Below are 15,886 nucleotides of genomic sequence, written 5' to 3' on the forward strand. Positions count from 1 at the left end.
AGCAGCCATAATCAATTAAACATTATGAAATCCGACCTAAATCACAGAGAAGCACCTATACATTGTAGAACCCATTTTGTAGCATAGAGTAGCTCAATATAACATTATAAATTAGCCCAGCAACATGAATCATAGAGAAGCTCATACACATTATAGAACCCAGACTGAAACATAGAGTAGCCCATACACATTTACAACTCGCGCTCCTCTACTGGTTTCCTTAGCTTTCAAAATACCTTCCACCTAGAAGTTCCATTCACAATGTTTAAGAGCGCAACACCTTTCATACTGAAAAGATGGCCAGACTTTTGTTCTATCAACTGTACCAACAAACACAGGATCTTCAAAGCCAAAGACAACTTGATTAAGCCTATGTTGAACCATGCTTTCCATTGCCCAACTTATAGCATGAAGCTTCGCTACTCTTTGGTTTAGATTCCCTGACAACCCATGAGAACAGTGGCGAATCTACAGGATACAGGGAGGGGGCAGCTGCCCCTACAAAACTTACAAATAAATTTATGTATATAAAAAATGTTAAAGATCATTCCAGCTTATGTGGTTAAAACCTTCATTTTGCCTCCATTGGTCTTTTCTTCGAACCTCCATCTAACTTCCATCTGACCCCTTTAGCGTGTTCTTTTACTTTATCAGAGCATTTCCAACCAATAATACTATTTTTGTGTCAAAACCACACTATTTTAGTGTAATTTTAGCATTAAAAGAGTTTTTCTCCAGCTACAACACCAAATTTCACACTAAAAGTTATTTTATAATATTATATGTTTTTATCTTTTTATTTTTCATTAATTTATTTGTAAGTTTTATTAATAAAACAAGTGAATAGTGTTTTAGTGGAGTGAATAGTATTTTAGTGTGATGAATAGTGTCACACCAAATTTGGTGTGAAATTATAGTGTTACACTAAAATTGTGTAATTTTTGTAGTCATATTAGAGATGGTTTTGATGTAAAAACTACACTGAAATAATGTTTTGCAGTCCCATTGGAGATGGCTTTATAAGTTTTCTTTTCTGATTTTTTTACTGTTCCACGAGTTTATTTCATCTCTCATGTTTTTTTCGTCTAATTCTTTTGTTTTTTCTTACATAGTTTTTTTTGTGCAAACATAGTAATTTTTTTCACTCAAACTTTCAGTATTTTTTTCTTAACAACTTATTCTGTTATTTTTATTTCATTTTATTTTTAGTGAATTTATCTTATATTTCTTTTCAAAACAATTATTTTTAGTTTGTCTCAGTTTAACTTAAAAATGAAAAAATTCAATAAAATATATAAATATTTATGTAATAATATTAAATATAAATATATTAATTAATTTATATGCCCCACTAAAATTATTTTCTAGATCCGCCACTGCATGAGAACCCTGCAATTTGATTTCTTTTCTCCCAATACACCAATATTACATTTAAACCAGTTGCATTCTGGTTTAGACCACCATCTCTTTCTTCTTTTGTCCGATTCTTTCTTTTTCTCCATAACTTCATTTGATCCAGGGCTTGAAATAGAAACCAAATATTTGCTTCATCCATGATCTTAGAAATGATACTATTATCATTAAATTCCTTCCATTCAAAGAACAAATTATCCTGTTTTTTTTTTCCAAAAGGTACCATAAAACCCAGGGGAAAGATCTTCTAAACTCAAAGGGCACCTTGATATTCATTCCCGCTAAAGTAACGTTTATGTGTGAGTGGAAGTGTCAATTGAAGAAAACAAAATGTTCAAAAGCAAATCTTTTAGTTGGTAGCTAAAAACGGCAAGTATTGTGAGTCTAAAAACGAAAAACGGTACGCATTTCAGCAGATGTTCCGTAACAGCTTGGGAGAAATAAAAACAGATTCACAGTCGCAAGGAGACGGAATGGTGTTTGAGCTCATCGTCAACAACATCGTCGGGACGTGACGGATCGTTGGCTATCGGACTCTCCGGTGGGAATAAAAGTCTCTTCCTCCTCCGGTAAGTGTCAGATCCTGTTTTCGATATTTCGTAATCTGAAGCGATGTTGAAGCGTAGTGATAAAGTCAAACCTCCTTACGGATCTCTCACTCATCGATTAGGAGTTACATTCGTCGCTATCACTCTCCTATCACTCGCAGCTCTTTTGTTCTGTCTCGGTGACAAGAATCACGTCACGAGACAGATCGTCAAAGACAAACAACACGAGGAGTCGCTGTCTCATCCAACCGTCGAGATCCAGAACGGAACTCAATTAATTTGGAAGATTCCGACAAACAAAACACCAAAGGCAGTTCTGTTCATCGCTCACGGTTGCCAGAGAAAAGCCTCCGACTTTTGGGACAGATCACCATCTTGTCCGGAATGCACCGGCTTACCAGAGGATAGAGTTCTTGTCCGCACGGCTCTATCCAAGAGATTCGCTGTTATCACAGTGTCTAGCTCCGCAACTTGCTGGAGTTTCGGGAAGGAGAAAAAGCTTGTCGGAGATTTGATCAAAACGTGGGTTAAGAAGCACGATCTGGAGAAGCTTCCTCTCGTCGCGTTGGGAGCTTCCTCAGGCGGGTACTTCGTCTCCGCTCTCGCGATGGATATGGAGTTTAGTAGCATCGTGCTTATGATCGCGGAAGGAGTGTTTGATCGGATTAGGGTTAGTAAACGTTACCCGCCGACTCTTTTCGTGCACATGCCTAAAGATGTGCATAGGCAGCAGAAGATTAGAGAGTTTCTAGAAGGGTTGAGGATGGAAGGGGTTGATGCTGCGGAGATCGAGTGTTTGGATTTGCCGATGTCTCCGGGGTTTTTGGCGGATAGGATTCCTGGTTTTGATCGTGGTGTGTCGGGTAAAGTGTTCGAGGTGTTTCGAAAGAAGGGGTTTGTTGATGAGAAAGGGTACATGAAGCGTGACGGGAGGAGAACGCCGTGGAGACAAGCTCTTAGTGGGTACAAGATATCGCTGGAAGAGAGTTTGGTCACTCCTGTTGAAGAGGAGCTGAATCTTGCGTATGCGTATCATGAAATGACGAGTTTGCAGTCTGAACAGATCTTTAACTGGTTTGAATCGCATATGGGGTGAATGGCTGTTAGATTATCATGATCAAGACACTATATCTGACTCCAATGGAACATGTCTAGTCTCTGGTGAGAAGATAGTTTTGTCAGTACCGTAGCTAGCATAAGGTGAGTTGCTTTTTGGTCCTCTGTTGTCGTTTATCTAAGACCACTAAGTCTGTTGTTGACTATTATGGTTCTTGAATCTGTAACAAGAACTCCACATATAAGAATGTTGGATGCTATTTACCAAGCACTTGTGAGCGGTAATTTTGTGGCATAATCTAAAGCAAAGCTAGACTTACTGGGTGTTTGAGACGTGTTATGATTTAAAAAGCTTTGTTTCTACCTGTCATCACAAAACTGAGTTATAACACAATAAATAGATGTGTTACACAATAATTTTTTCTCTTGAACTTAAAGAAAAAAAAATTATAAGGGAGACTTTAAGATGTAACGAGAGAGCTTATCATATATACTCCTAAAGAGATGAATTTGTCCGATCAAGAGAGGTTTTAGTGACATTGTAAGGGTATGATGTGAATCTAAACACAGAATGTGATGTTTTGTGTCTAATTTTGACAAAATCAATATATTAGCTTAGACAAAATTTATTTAATTTAATATTGCAGTCACCTGATTAACCAAGGATTACCAAACTAACTAAATATCCAAACAATTAAGAACCTAAAATCAAGATGGTTTCATTGGTCTTAACGAAGAATAGAGCTAATTGGAGATAAAAAAAAACAAGGTCTCACTCAATATAAGCATTTAAATAATCGCCAGCCAAGCTTCTAAAAAACAAACTATAGTTGAAGAGACACTATTACTTCAATCAATAGAGGGTATAATACACAAGGTAAACATTGGGTATGATGCATAAAAAATAAGAGACTGTGAGTGTTTACTATGTTCAAAGACACACCAATCTAAAGTATAAATTCAATCAATAGAAGGTATGATACTTTAACAAAATAAACTAAATTCCACATACGCTTATACCAAAACACTAGAGATTTTCAATCAATAAAGAGTATAGTCCATTAACTCAGTGACTCAAATACCAAGAACAGCGAGATTCTCATTAATTAGAGCTAATACCAAGCACCAAAGTCAATAGGTTATAGAGACGTGGATACCGGAAACATAAACATTTTCATCTAATCAGTAGTCTAACAGAATACATTTTCAAACATCGTAAAAACATTGGTTAAAACTCAAAATATACATGTTTCTATTCTTTCAAAAAATACATGTTATATAAAGGTTTTTGTTTTAAAATTGTGGGTATACTTGTGTTTCAGTGAATAGAAAATCCGACACACTGTCTTTGTCTTACGACTTCATTTAAGCGTGGGTATACTGTCGACTTACACATTGTCTTTTGTCTAAAGACTTAATTAAAGCCAAGTGTAGAGAGATTAATTCCAACCAAAACTTACAAATGTTTTGATGAAATTTAAAAGAAACTTTGCAAAATTTTAAGCCGCCAACTTAGCAGATTACAAATCATGATCATCGATATCGACCAAGAGAGAAGTTGGAAGAATAAAACTATATTAAAACATAAATTGTGTACTAAATAGATTTTGACTAATACTTTCAAAGAGCAGATTTATTTTAGAATTAAATAATTTTTTATATATTTCTGTATAAGATAATGTATGTATTTGAGTACATTAAGATCTAATCAATGTTTTCATACCAATCTGGACTGCTTTTAAACCGGTAAACTCAATGACTGTTTTTAATTTCGTTTTGATTTAATAAAAAAATCACGAATATAAGAAGCTGAAACTGTCATTAAACCGTAAACCAACACTAAGTAAATGTTATTTTCTTTTAGCTAGTTTGAGAGTTATACGAATAATCTTTCTAAACATTTCAAACAGTATTGGCCTATTAGCTCAGTTGGTTAGAGCGTCATGCTAATAACGCGAAGGTCACAGGTTCGAAATCTGTATAGGCCATACTTTATTTTTTGGTGGCTGCACCATAATCCAGTAAACCAGGCCCATGTTTGAAGCAATGCACTTAGCAACATCGTCTTTGTGATCTTTTGTTTTGTGGCCCATTAGTGGTAAGCTCCACTAAGCCCAAATTCTGGGTTTTCACTCCCCGTATATTATTGGACATATGTAAATCTTGGCCTGGCCTATCTCATTAATATATTTATTTCATTATATTGACATGCACTCTTTATCAATCTAATGGCTGGACAACCGAAAGTTTAATTTCTAAACTTTTAAGGAGTGTAGATTTTTTTTCCCGGTTTCTGCAATATTCGAAATACTTAAAACATCAGATAAAAACAAATTATGAACTCAAGCTAGGAGCAAGTGAGTCACAACCAAAAATAAATATATATATAAAAAAGTAAATTTAAATAAATAAAGAAAGAGTGACAATTTTTTGTGTGTTAATCTTCAACCTCCAAACTTCATATCATCATTCTTGTCACAACGCTCAAGAAACGCAGTGATAACTTTAATGGCATTGATCTGGCACTGCAAAGCCAAAATGTAACTCGCCGTCTCTTCAAACAGCTCCTCGACTTCGAGCTCCGTTCCTCCGGGAACTATTGTCTGAAGAGTCTCAATCTTCTCCTCAACTCCTTCGTCATCATCATCTTCTACGTCGCTCTCGCTTACACTCGTCGTTGCATCTAACAATCTCTGTCTGGTTCTGCGACTGAAACGGACGGGGAGTGCGTTCACGGCGGTGGAAGGCGACGGAGAGGAGCGTTTGGTGTGGGAAGTCGCTAGGGTTTTCTCCATTGACGGAGGGAGTGAGAAGTTGTGTTGGAAGAAATGGGGTAAAGGAGATGTGTCTACTTATATAAATGAGTGATGGAAATAATAGATGGGAGTAAGACCGGTTAAACCGAATCTCGGTAGGGTTCGGTTCTATCTCACTATGCTTCACTCTAACAATTCGAGAGATCATTGATGGGACTATATTACTAATACAGAGTTGAATCTAGTACATGGGTTTGGTTTACTTTAGCCTGATTTTGCTATTGGAAGTTAATTTTGGTTTGGTTTGGGTTTTGGATTGGCTTTTATGTTTTGAATTGGGTAACGCCGGTATGCGATCATAGCTGGGTCCAGTTGTGATTTTCTATTTTTGTTTTTTTTTTTTGAATTATTAAGTGGTTTTTGTTTTGTTGGTTGTGACTTGTGAGAGAATAGGATCATGATCATCACGCGCTTTGTTAAGTTTTTAGTGGAGACGTCACTGAACTCAAGTGGATCTTCCACAGGTCCTGACAGATAGATAGATTGGAACTCTAATTTATATAAAGTTTAAAATGAAAATCAATGTTATTAACAATAAGTAACATGCTTAGTTTAGTAATGATAGACTTATGGACATGAATTCATACTTTGACTAGTGGGTTTTTTATTCTTTTTGGAAACATTAATGATGAATTTGATAAATATTCTACCTACAAGAAAACATAAAGTAACTAATGAATGCATATAGACAAATGCATTACATACTATTAAGTAAAATTTAATGTTGTACTAGAACCACCTTGACCATTGTTAATAGAGAAAATGAGCATAAAAACTTTCTCTATCTGAGCTGAAGTGCTCTTACTCTCTTCTTCTCCTCAAGGTTCAATCTCACTCTCTGGAAATAAATACAAAACCATTATTGATGATCATATTAGTATAACACTGCATATTTAGTACTTACCCATCTCTGTACATATAATGTACACATGTTGGTCTCACTAGTACATCGGGATGTGGAGATTTCCTGGAAACTATGCGGTATAAAGTAATGTAGAAATCCTCAAAGTCAATGTCAAACCCAATCAATAGTCTTATATGAAACATAATCCTGCGGTGAGATATTTGCCTCTGTAGGCTTGAGTGGAGCCATCTGTTCTTGTCGCGCATCGATTCATTATCAACCCGATAGAGACCTTGTTCATCTTCGGGAATACGCGTAGGATTGATGACTTGGAATAAGTTCCCGTTGAGCATGAGGCGATGCATTTCCGAAGCCTCCAGCCACCTTTGTGTAGATTCATGTAGAATCTTCTGTAAAACTGTTTTTTTTAGATATAATTTCTTCATCACGATCGATGAAAAGATCAACCAAATGTAATTTTTTGGAATTTGTATTTTGGTCTTCAACGACTTGATGCTGCAAGTTCAATGGCACTTGGTTGACATTCCCGCCGTCGTCGCTGCCGCCGCCATCCATATTGATTCAGTCGACCATTGTTATATGATCATGAACCAATACCGACACTCAACCAAATTTCTTTTAGATTATTATTTTGTATTTGTAAAATTACAAAAATGTATTGGCAATATTTCTTGAATGAAAATGTGTCATTTTCTTATACTCCTCCGTTTTAATTTAATTTTTATGGATCAAACGATTCCGTTATCTTGTTATAAGATTTGTTCATCAACAAATTATAAAAACTAAAATTATTTGAAAATTGAAGATAATGTATGCACCTTTAATCTTATTGTTCACTTATTGGCTAGGGATGATGATGAGTCATGATCTAGTTAAGCATGTGTCCAGGATCCAATTTATGGAGTAATAGGTTACACATAATTATAATCATTATTTTCACTCCCATAGTGTATTTCTGTTACAACTTTTCAAATTTGAAGTAAACGAGGCTTGGATCCAGTTAATGCTGATGATTACTACTTAAGTACGGTAAGAAAGAAAACAAAGAGCTAATTCCAAACGCGCGAGAGAATCACCTGCGCCAGATGCATGGGAGAGCGTCAGAGAGATAGGAGACCCACAAAAGCCCTGTAAAAAGGGAAAAGAGAAAAGGAAAGCACATGTAGTCACATGAGTTTCTAAATCGATCTATCATCTCCATGTGCATCCTCTTTACTTTCCCTCTCTCTACACATACATACACACACCAAACTTACACACAGAGCCTAAACATAGGATAACGAAGAGAGAATGAATAGATTGGATAGATATATACAGTCGTAGATGGTGAAGCTGTGTTGTGGTGGTACTTTGATGATATACGTACATGATTCCTTCTTTCTAGTATGGCAGCCGTGACATTTTTTATGGAACCTACCTTTCGAAATCCTTAAAATCCTTCCTCATTTTTGTCAAACCTCTGTTATTTATTCAAGAGATTCTAATTAAGGGAGTCTTGTAGATTAATAGTATTACGTATATAATAAAGTCTAGAAAATTAAATAAGAAGGCGAAACGCCATCCTCATGTCGGCATTATATTTGCATTACTCACTCGAATTTATCATGTTCCTTGTTTTAACTATCTTTGTTGTCGAGCTTCACCATGTTAAATAATTAGCTCTAATTTTTGTAATCTTCAATTATTGAATCTGAACTGGACTTCGTATTTGTTTTTATTTCTTTTGCATTTAAATTTGAAATTTTGTTATAGAAAAAAATTAGAGCATTAACTTTCTTTCTAAAAAAGATGGGATTATAATATGATAACTCAAACTATTAGATAAAGGAAAGGAGAAGGTCTGTGATGTTTCCAATGATGGATTTTTTTTTTTAAACACAATTTCCAATGATGGGATGGAGAGGGGTTTTGGGTTTATTGGGATTGAGATTTTAGGTCTCACCATCTACCAAACATGGCGCTTACCCTAATTACATAACTTTTAAATATATGTTGTTTATATACGCACACAATGATACATTTGACTTGGGTTGATCATTGTTCAGACGTAACCTTTTATTTTTCTTCTGGATTTCATAATTGTTCATTTTCTTGTAAATGGTGTTAGTTCTTATAACAAGAAAGGCTTAATAAGAGTTGAGAATAGTTGTTTTTTATGGGAGAAAAAAGAACAAAACGAAGAGGACAAAGACAAGTGATGTGTTATAGTTTTATTAGTTGCAAGTTACCTGTCGTCTCTCTTTATGTGGTTGAGAGATATGGGCCAAACAGGTAGACCTAGACTGACGGTTACATGGGCATGGGTCCCTTTTGCACCATCTTTTGCCTCTATTCTGGTTGGTTCTTTCTTTGCCTCCATTTCCCAGTATGTTTTTGAAAAATATCAGTGACAAAAAAATAAAATAGTAAATGTTAAAAAAATGTTGTATGTATCTGGAGAAAAAGATCTAAATAATCTAATCGATGCCCGACAAATAGTCTAACCGAATTTTCTAAATAAAATCTAAAGAATGGTTCTATACCTCCGCCAAGTAAATGGCAACATACGTTTTGGTAGAAATCGAGTCCAAGACTAAAAGGGCTTTACGCCTTACTCCAAATTATACTCTTATCGCATGCTATCATTGTTTGGTTATTCCCAACTTTATGTTACACTTAACATTTTGATCTTACTCAGTAATCAATATGAAACATTGAATTATTGAGCGAAACTTGTTACTTCAATTTCTGGATATATTCGTTCTTCAGATGTGAAATGATGTTTTTCTCAATTAAGCGTACATAACAAAACAAAAGCTAAATCTACAAAAGGTACATAATTATATATTTGATATATTTGCATATCCAAGAACATTGAATATGATTTTCTTTGATATAATATTAATTATTGGTTTTTACGTGATTAGGGGATATTTCTTTAGTCAAGTCCGGAAGAAGAAAACAAAAGTGATGCTCGTGACATGGGGCTTCCACACTGCCACAGGCCACATGCGTCGGATCTGCCATGAGAATATCTCCAACATCATCATAAGTGAAGTGATGTCATCAGAAAGATCACCATGATCATGCATGTGCAATCATCGCATATTCTCATCCATCTGTCACCAGGTAGGTAAGCATAGCTACAAAGTTATTTGTCCACAAGAAAAATAAACCATGAGATTAAAACCCCAAGGTATGTGTTGAAGTAAATTAATTTCTTCCTCTTCTGCTGATTTCAAACCTTAAAACAGTATGTATCAACTGCATGATTCAGCGTGCTTGCTTCAAACAATTCGGCTGCGCAATTAATGAGTCTCAAACAATTCGAGATGCATGATTGGCAGCTCAATGACGATACAAACAATTAAAGATGTTACATAAACCAAAAAAGCATGAACAACATAAGGGATACCCCATAAACAGACGTTTAGCTTCGTTCTTCTTAACTACGCAAGCATACTTCTTTTATTTACTTAATTTGCTGGTCAAGACCACCAATCACCAGCTGATTTACTTTACTTGGCAGAACCAGGTGAAGAACATAGCTATCATTATGGAGAGCAACTCTTGTTGATCGTATGAACTTTGTCATCTCTATTCTGTTGTCAATATCAGGATTTTTTTATCACCTTAGAGCTCCTATTTATGTGTTAAAACTTTAATTTTCTCATCAGAAACACATTTCTATTACTATACGTCACATTTTCACATTTTCTACAGTAATGATTCTTGGAACATTTTATAAATGAAAGACTGCAAAATTTCTTTTAATATATATACTAATATTAAAATTATAAAACAAATATGAGAATATTTATTTTTTCTCTAAAAATTATAAACCATTAGATATAAATATGTGTCAATTGAGTGATTCTCAACCGTAAAAAGTCGTGAGATGGTTTGAATGTGTTTAGATTTGGTTTGCTCTGAAAACCGGTCCATGACAAATCTATGCAGACCAGGAAATTAGAAATCTAAACCAAGTCTCTGTTCTTCTACTTGGTTTCCTTCTGATGGCATTTTGCAATGTCTTCTTGGTAACTTGGATTCAATTCAGAGCACTCTGGCTCTCCAGCTTTTTAGAAAATCTCTCCCAAGACAACCCGTCTTTTCAGTTACCAAGGTAGGTGCGGAACTTAACTCACATATCTGTCTGTCTGCTTCAACAACTGATATCACTCTTCTCCTGTGTTTGAGTTTGTCTTCGAGAGCCATAGTATCAAAACGAGTGCTTTATGAACTGGGTTTTCTTTGTCTTACTCAAAGGTTATAACTTTATGTAACTGTTAATTGATGTAGAGAGAGAGAGACTATGGATCTGGTCAGCAGTCTACCGGAAGAGGTACTTTGTCATATCTTGTCTTTCCTATCCACAAAGGAGGCTGCTTTGACATCGGTTCTTTCAAAGAGGTGGCTCAGCTTGTGGACGCTCGTACCTAATCTCGACGTTGACGACTCCGTCTTTCTCCATCCCGAAGAAGGCAAGCGAGAGAGGGAAGGGATGCTACAGAGCTTCATGGATTTCGTGGACAGAGTATTGGCTCTTCAGGAAGACTCTCCCATCAAGAGATTCTCCCTCGAGTGCAAAACCGGTATCGATCCAGACCGTGTGAACCTCTGGATACGTAATGCCCTGCGGCGTGGTGTTTCGGACCTCGAACTTGTCCTCGACTTTCCTAGATGCGGTTCTGATGATGATGATGACGAAGAAGAGTATCAGTTGCCTTGGGAGATGTTTGAGAGCAAGACGCTAGTCAATGTGAAACTAAGGAGTGTGTTTGGTGTTGATTGGTGGAGGTATCATCGTGGTACCTTCTTACCAATGCTTAAATGCTTTGTTATCTGATGAGCTTGAGCTGGTTGTTTCTGCTCTCCCTGTGGTCGAGGAGCTACGCTTGGCTACTATGGTGTGGTTTGATTCGGATGGAATTGTGTCGAGCGCAAGCCTCAGGAAGCTGACCCTATACGCCAAAGGTTTTGAAGACTTTGGAGGAGATCCAAAGTGTGTTTCTTTTGATACTCCGAATCTGGTTTACCTTGATTACTCTGATTACGTTGCGGCCGACTATCCAGTAGTTAACTTGACAAATCTAGTTGAGGCGAGCCTCAACCTTTTGGTAAAGGAAGATCAAATCCAACTAATACGAGCAGAGCCAGCAAAACGGTGATGATGATGATGATGATGATGTGATTCAGCGTTTCAGAAACGTGTCAAAGCTCATGAGTGGCATCAGAAATGTTCAGAAACTTTCCTTAACAGCAGATACTCTCGAGGTTCAGTTGCTCTTTTTGTACTTATCATCAAAGGTGATGGTTTCATTCAGGTGTGTGTTTGTTTTCAGGTGCTTTCTCTAAGCTGTGATTCAATGCCTGTGTTCAACAGCCTCGAGTTTTTAAAGATCAACAGCCACAAAGAACGGGGATGGCAAGCAGTGCCGGTTCTCTTACGAAACTATCCACATTTAGAAACTTTAGTCTTTGAGGTCTCATTTTGCCTTAAAACATTTTAACAAAGATGCACTTCATATTTTTTAGAATAATAATAACCTTCTCGGTTCTGCTTTTTTCAGGGTCTCATTCACTACGTGACAGATGATTGTGGGGATGCTTGTGGCTGTATTTCCCGGGAGGACAAAGGTTGTTCGCTCGTATCTTGTCCAGTGAAGAAGATACAGATCCATGGTTTCGAAATAACAGTACCAGAGATGAAAACGATTAGGCATTTCTTGGAGTCTTTCCCGTGTTTGAAGGAGATGGAGATATACGCCGAAGAAGATGTTGATGATGATGATCCTACAAACTTGGAAATCCTTAGAGGGTATAAGTCTATTGAGATGGCTATGAAACACTATAGTCAGTTGTTTAAGTGTGATGTAAGATTCATAAGGCCCGGCTCCTTGTAAGAAAGTGGACTGCTACGACGGACCAACGAGTATTTTAACAAAACTCTTGCTTCTGTTTCTCTTGTATATATATATATATATTTCCACAGTGGATCTTCTGATTGGTTGAGCTTTTCTGAGTAGTAAAAGGGGTTTTCAGGATGGATAGAATCAGCAATCTACCAGATGAGATTTTGATTATTTTGCTACATTGTATCTTTCTTCTCTGCAAAAGAGGCTGCTCAGAATCTCTATACCATCATTCAGAAAAAGAAAACGTTGAGTTTGGTGATGGAGCTGAGAATTAGAGCACTTAAAGCCTTTCCTAGGGCTGTTTTAACGCCTTTAAGTTGCTGAAAATTGTTGTTCACGCAAGAGGCAGAGACATTGAAAACTTAAGAATGGCCACTGATCTGCTAATGCTTCCTAGAGCTTTGTTAGTGATCTTACTTCTTAGTCCAAATGACAAAGGTTGCTGCCAACATTCAGAGAAATACCATAACTATAGGAAGACAAAGAACAACAACATAATCAGTTTCTGTTGTCTTTGTGGGTTGGACGCTCCCATAATATTTGTTCCTCGCTAAACTTCATTGCGCCAGTCAACTTTCTATCCAAAGACTCGCATACAAAGATCTCCACATTGCAGCTCAACGACTTGTAGTAGAGTTCCAACATCTGCGCTTTAAAATCAGTAGCTTCAGGGACATCAAACTCATTTGTAGGACAATTCCCTTCAACGGTGATTAGTATATCCTCCAAACACGGAAAATACTCCAAGAAATGACTGATCATCGTTATCTCTCTCATTGTTCCTATAAACCCTTCAATCTCTATTCCCTTCACCGGACAAGATGCGATTGAACGGCCTTTATCCTCCCGGGGAATGCAGTCACAGACATCCCCGCATGTTTCCGTCACAAGATGTAGAAGTCCCTGAAAGCATGATATAAAGGACACATAAAGGGATATTCAATGTAGTGAATGATATATTGATATCTCACTACATGTTTTGACATATATATATATATATATATATAAGTTGTTTGTTTAATAGTTATTACCGTAATGCATAGAGTTTCTAGATGTGGACAGTTCTTCAGGAGAACTGGCACTGCTTCCCATACACTCTTGCCACTATAAAAACCCAACACTTTGAGGTTGTTGAACACCGGCATTGACTCACAACATAGAGAAAGCACCTGAAAGCCAAAGACAAAAAAAAAAACATTTCTCAAGACCGGCGAAATAAATTGTCTGATTTATATATACTGACCTCGAGAGTAGTGGAGTTGAAGTAAAGTCTCTGAACATTTCGTATGCCACTCATGAGCTTTGCCATATTAACAAGTCGAACAGCGTCATCGTACTCATCATCATACTCATTTGGGAATCTTGCTCGTTCCACTTGATCATCAGTTAAACTAATGTTGATCCGAGCCTCGGATAGATTCTGCAAGTTAGCTAACGGGTAGTCTTCCGGAACGAAATCTGAGTAATATAAGAAAACGAGACTCGGTGTATCAAATGAGAAAGTGGCTGAAGAGACGAGACTTGATTTAATTATCAGGCTCTTGAGGCTTGCACTTGACACGGTCTCATTCGAATGATCTAGTCCCTTAACGTTATCCATTTCTAGCACCTCGAGCGCAGGGCAGGCAGCAAGAAGCATCTTTAGCTTATAATCAGCGCAAAATTCAACTGATTCAAGTACGAGAGTCTTCAGCATGGGTAAGTAAATGGCCCCATTACACCAACCGAGATCAATCCCACTTCCTATCTTCAGCTTCACTAGTTTCCTGTTCTCGAACCCTCTTGGATGCAGCCGATATCTATCTCCAAGAACAATGCTTAGGCCAAGGTTGGAAACACCACGGGCCAACACATTACATATCCAACGATCCACGCGTTTTGCATCGACACCGGTTCTACATTTGAGAGAGACTTTGTTAATAGTAGAAGTTCCTTGCAGTTCCAATACTCTATCCACAAACTCCATGAAGCTCTCTAGAACACCATCCCTTTCCCGTTTACCCTCTTGTGGATACAGAAACTCAGAGTCATCGATGTCAAGATTGGGACCAAACACAAACATATTTCTCCACCTCTTTGAGAGAATCGATGTCAGAGCAGCCTCCTTTGTTGTAAGGAAAGACAAGATATGACAAAGAAGCTCGTCTGGTAGATTGCTCACACGATCCATCTTCTCTACACACGCCAAAAAATAGGTATGTATATTAAACTACCTAAATAACAAAAAGCTATTAGAACATCAGCTAAATAGATCTGAAGCTAACTACCAAGCAGTTCATCTGTTACTCTGTTTTGTAGATCATAAACCTACCTTGTTGCAGAAGCTAAGTTCAATACACTCGGTGAGAAAACATGCAGCAGCCAAAAGGCAGATGGTGGAGAAGGTTCAGGCTTTCAGTTGGAGAAGACAATGCAAATGCATCTGAAGAAGCTGAAACGTCCAATGAAATTTAGGGTTTTTAAATTAGAAGGCAATATTGGGGGGTTCTTTTCATTCCGGTTATTTAAAATCACCGGTTCAGTTCGGTAAACAAACCGGGATTGCTTGAGACAAGACAAGTAAAGAAGCCCAGTGGCAAATCCCCTATATATTAATCCTGGAACATTACAACATGTTTTGTAGCCACGTGTCATCACTAGGATGATTCTCAGAAATCCTTAGAAAAATATGTTGGTCCATATAAATATATATTATACTTTTTATTAAACTAATTATCATATTAATTAATAGTCTTAAATTCTTTCCTTAAATAAAAACTACGTAAGTTTATTTCCTTAAATAAAAGATACGAAATTACCTAATATAATTAACGTATATATGATAATTAATGATTACAAATAAAAAATATTTGATAAAAAAATTTGTATCCTCTACATTTTATTTTAATTAATATTATAAAAAAAATCACTTAAACATATTTTAAAAAATAGATTTTTCATATATGTTATATTTTGAATTTTTTAAAACGTCTATAAATTACCAAAAATTGTAAGATGTTATTAAGATGATATTTTTTAGAACAGAACATGATCTGAAACGAAATATTTCAGATATCGAATATATCGAAACCAGATTTATATACTTAAATATATTATTTTTTTAGAATTTAATATCTAAAAGAATATTAAAAATATATAAAATGTTATTAAGTTGTCCAAAATACTTGAAAATATTTACAAATAGTTAAAAATACATGATTAAAATAGTTAAATGATATTCAAAATACCAATACTTCAAATATCTATTGATTTCTTATCCGAATATTGAAGCTAACCAAATTTTATGTTAAG

At 36.2% G+C, this 15,886-nt stretch overlaps 3 protein-coding genes, 1 non-coding gene and 1 pseudogene across 6 annotated transcripts; 3 read left to right on the forward strand and 2 right to left on the reverse strand.

The window, feature by feature from the left end:
- The first annotated feature begins 1,850 nt into the window (after positions 1-1,850).
- LOC108856866 (uncharacterized) lies at positions 1,851-3,343 on the forward strand. Its single transcript, XM_018630764.2, has one exon. It carries the CDS (start codon positions 2,026-2,028, stop codon positions 3,055-3,057), a length of 1,032 nt encoding a protein of 343 aa, XP_018486266.1. The 5' UTR covers positions 1,851-2,025; the 3' UTR covers positions 3,058-3,343.
- Positions 3,344-4,931: 1,588 nt separating this feature from the next.
- TRNAI-AAU (transfer RNA isoleucine (anticodon AAU)) lies at positions 4,932-5,005 on the forward strand. Its single transcript has one exon. It is a non-coding gene; the product is annotated as a tRNA-Ile (tRNA).
- A 298-nt stretch (positions 5,006-5,303) lies between these two features.
- On the reverse strand, positions 5,304-5,861 carry LOC108860104 (transcription factor PAR2). Its single transcript, XM_018634015.2, has one exon. The coding sequence runs from the start codon at positions 5,810-5,812 to the stop codon at positions 5,462-5,464; it is 351 nt and encodes a 116-aa protein (XP_018489517.1). The 5' UTR covers positions 5,813-5,861; the 3' UTR covers positions 5,304-5,461.
- A 4,794-nt stretch (positions 5,862-10,655) lies between these two features.
- Positions 10,656-12,686, forward strand: LOC108856610 (F-box/LRR-repeat protein At3g58930-like; annotated as a pseudogene).
- A 124-nt stretch (positions 12,687-12,810) lies between these two features.
- LOC108856611 (putative F-box/LRR-repeat protein At4g13960) lies at positions 12,811-15,361 on the reverse strand. 3 transcript variants are annotated; one of them, XM_056986500.1, is made up of 4 exons: positions 14,907-15,361; positions 13,839-14,765; positions 13,627-13,764; positions 12,811-13,498 (listed from the first exon to the last, which is right to left on the reverse strand). In XM_056986500.1, exons 2-4 carry the CDS (start codon positions 14,763-14,765, stop codon positions 13,094-13,096), a joined length of 1,470 nt encoding a protein of 489 aa, XP_056842480.1. In that variant the 5' UTR covers positions 14,907-15,361; the 3' UTR covers positions 12,811-13,093. The 3 variants fall into 3 exon arrangements, with proteins under 3 accessions (XP_056842480.1, XP_056842481.1, XP_018485958.1); XM_056986501.1 differs by having other exon boundaries at positions 13,839-14,804; positions 14,903-15,361; XM_018630456.2 differs by having other exon boundaries at positions 13,839-14,770; positions 14,907-15,360.
- Between the last annotated feature and the right edge of the window lie 525 nt (positions 15,362-15,886).

The sequence above is a fragment of the Raphanus sativus genome, chromosome 5 (genome assembly GCF_000801105.2).
Source record: "Raphanus sativus cultivar WK10039 chromosome 5, ASM80110v3, whole genome shotgun sequence".
Taxonomy (NCBI): Eukaryota; Viridiplantae; Streptophyta; class Magnoliopsida; order Brassicales; family Brassicaceae; genus Raphanus; species Raphanus sativus.

What these genes read in the sequence shown, in the direction of transcription:
- LOC108856866 (XM_018630764.2), top strand. Translation starts at nt 2,026, where the DNA reads ATGTTGAAGCGTAGTGATAAAGTCAAACCTCCTTACGGATCTCTCACT.
- LOC108856611 (XM_056986500.1), bottom strand. Translation starts at nt 14,765, where the DNA reads ATGGATCGTGTGAGCAATCTACCAGACGAGCTTCTTTGTCATATCTTG. An exon ending in TCAACTCCACTACTCTCGAG is followed by an intron (nt 13,765 to 13,838) that starts GTCAGTATATAT and finishes TTTGGCTTTCAG; the next exon opens with GTGCTTTCTCTATGTTGTGA. An exon ending in TAGAAACTCTATGCATTACG is followed by an intron (nt 13,499 to 13,626) that starts GTAATAACTATT and finishes TCATGCTTTCAG; the next exon opens with GGACTTCTACATCTTGTGAC.
- LOC108860104 (XM_018634015.2), bottom strand. Translation starts at nt 5,812, where the DNA reads ATGGAGAAAACCCTAGCGACTTCCCACACCAAACGCTCCTCTCCGTCG.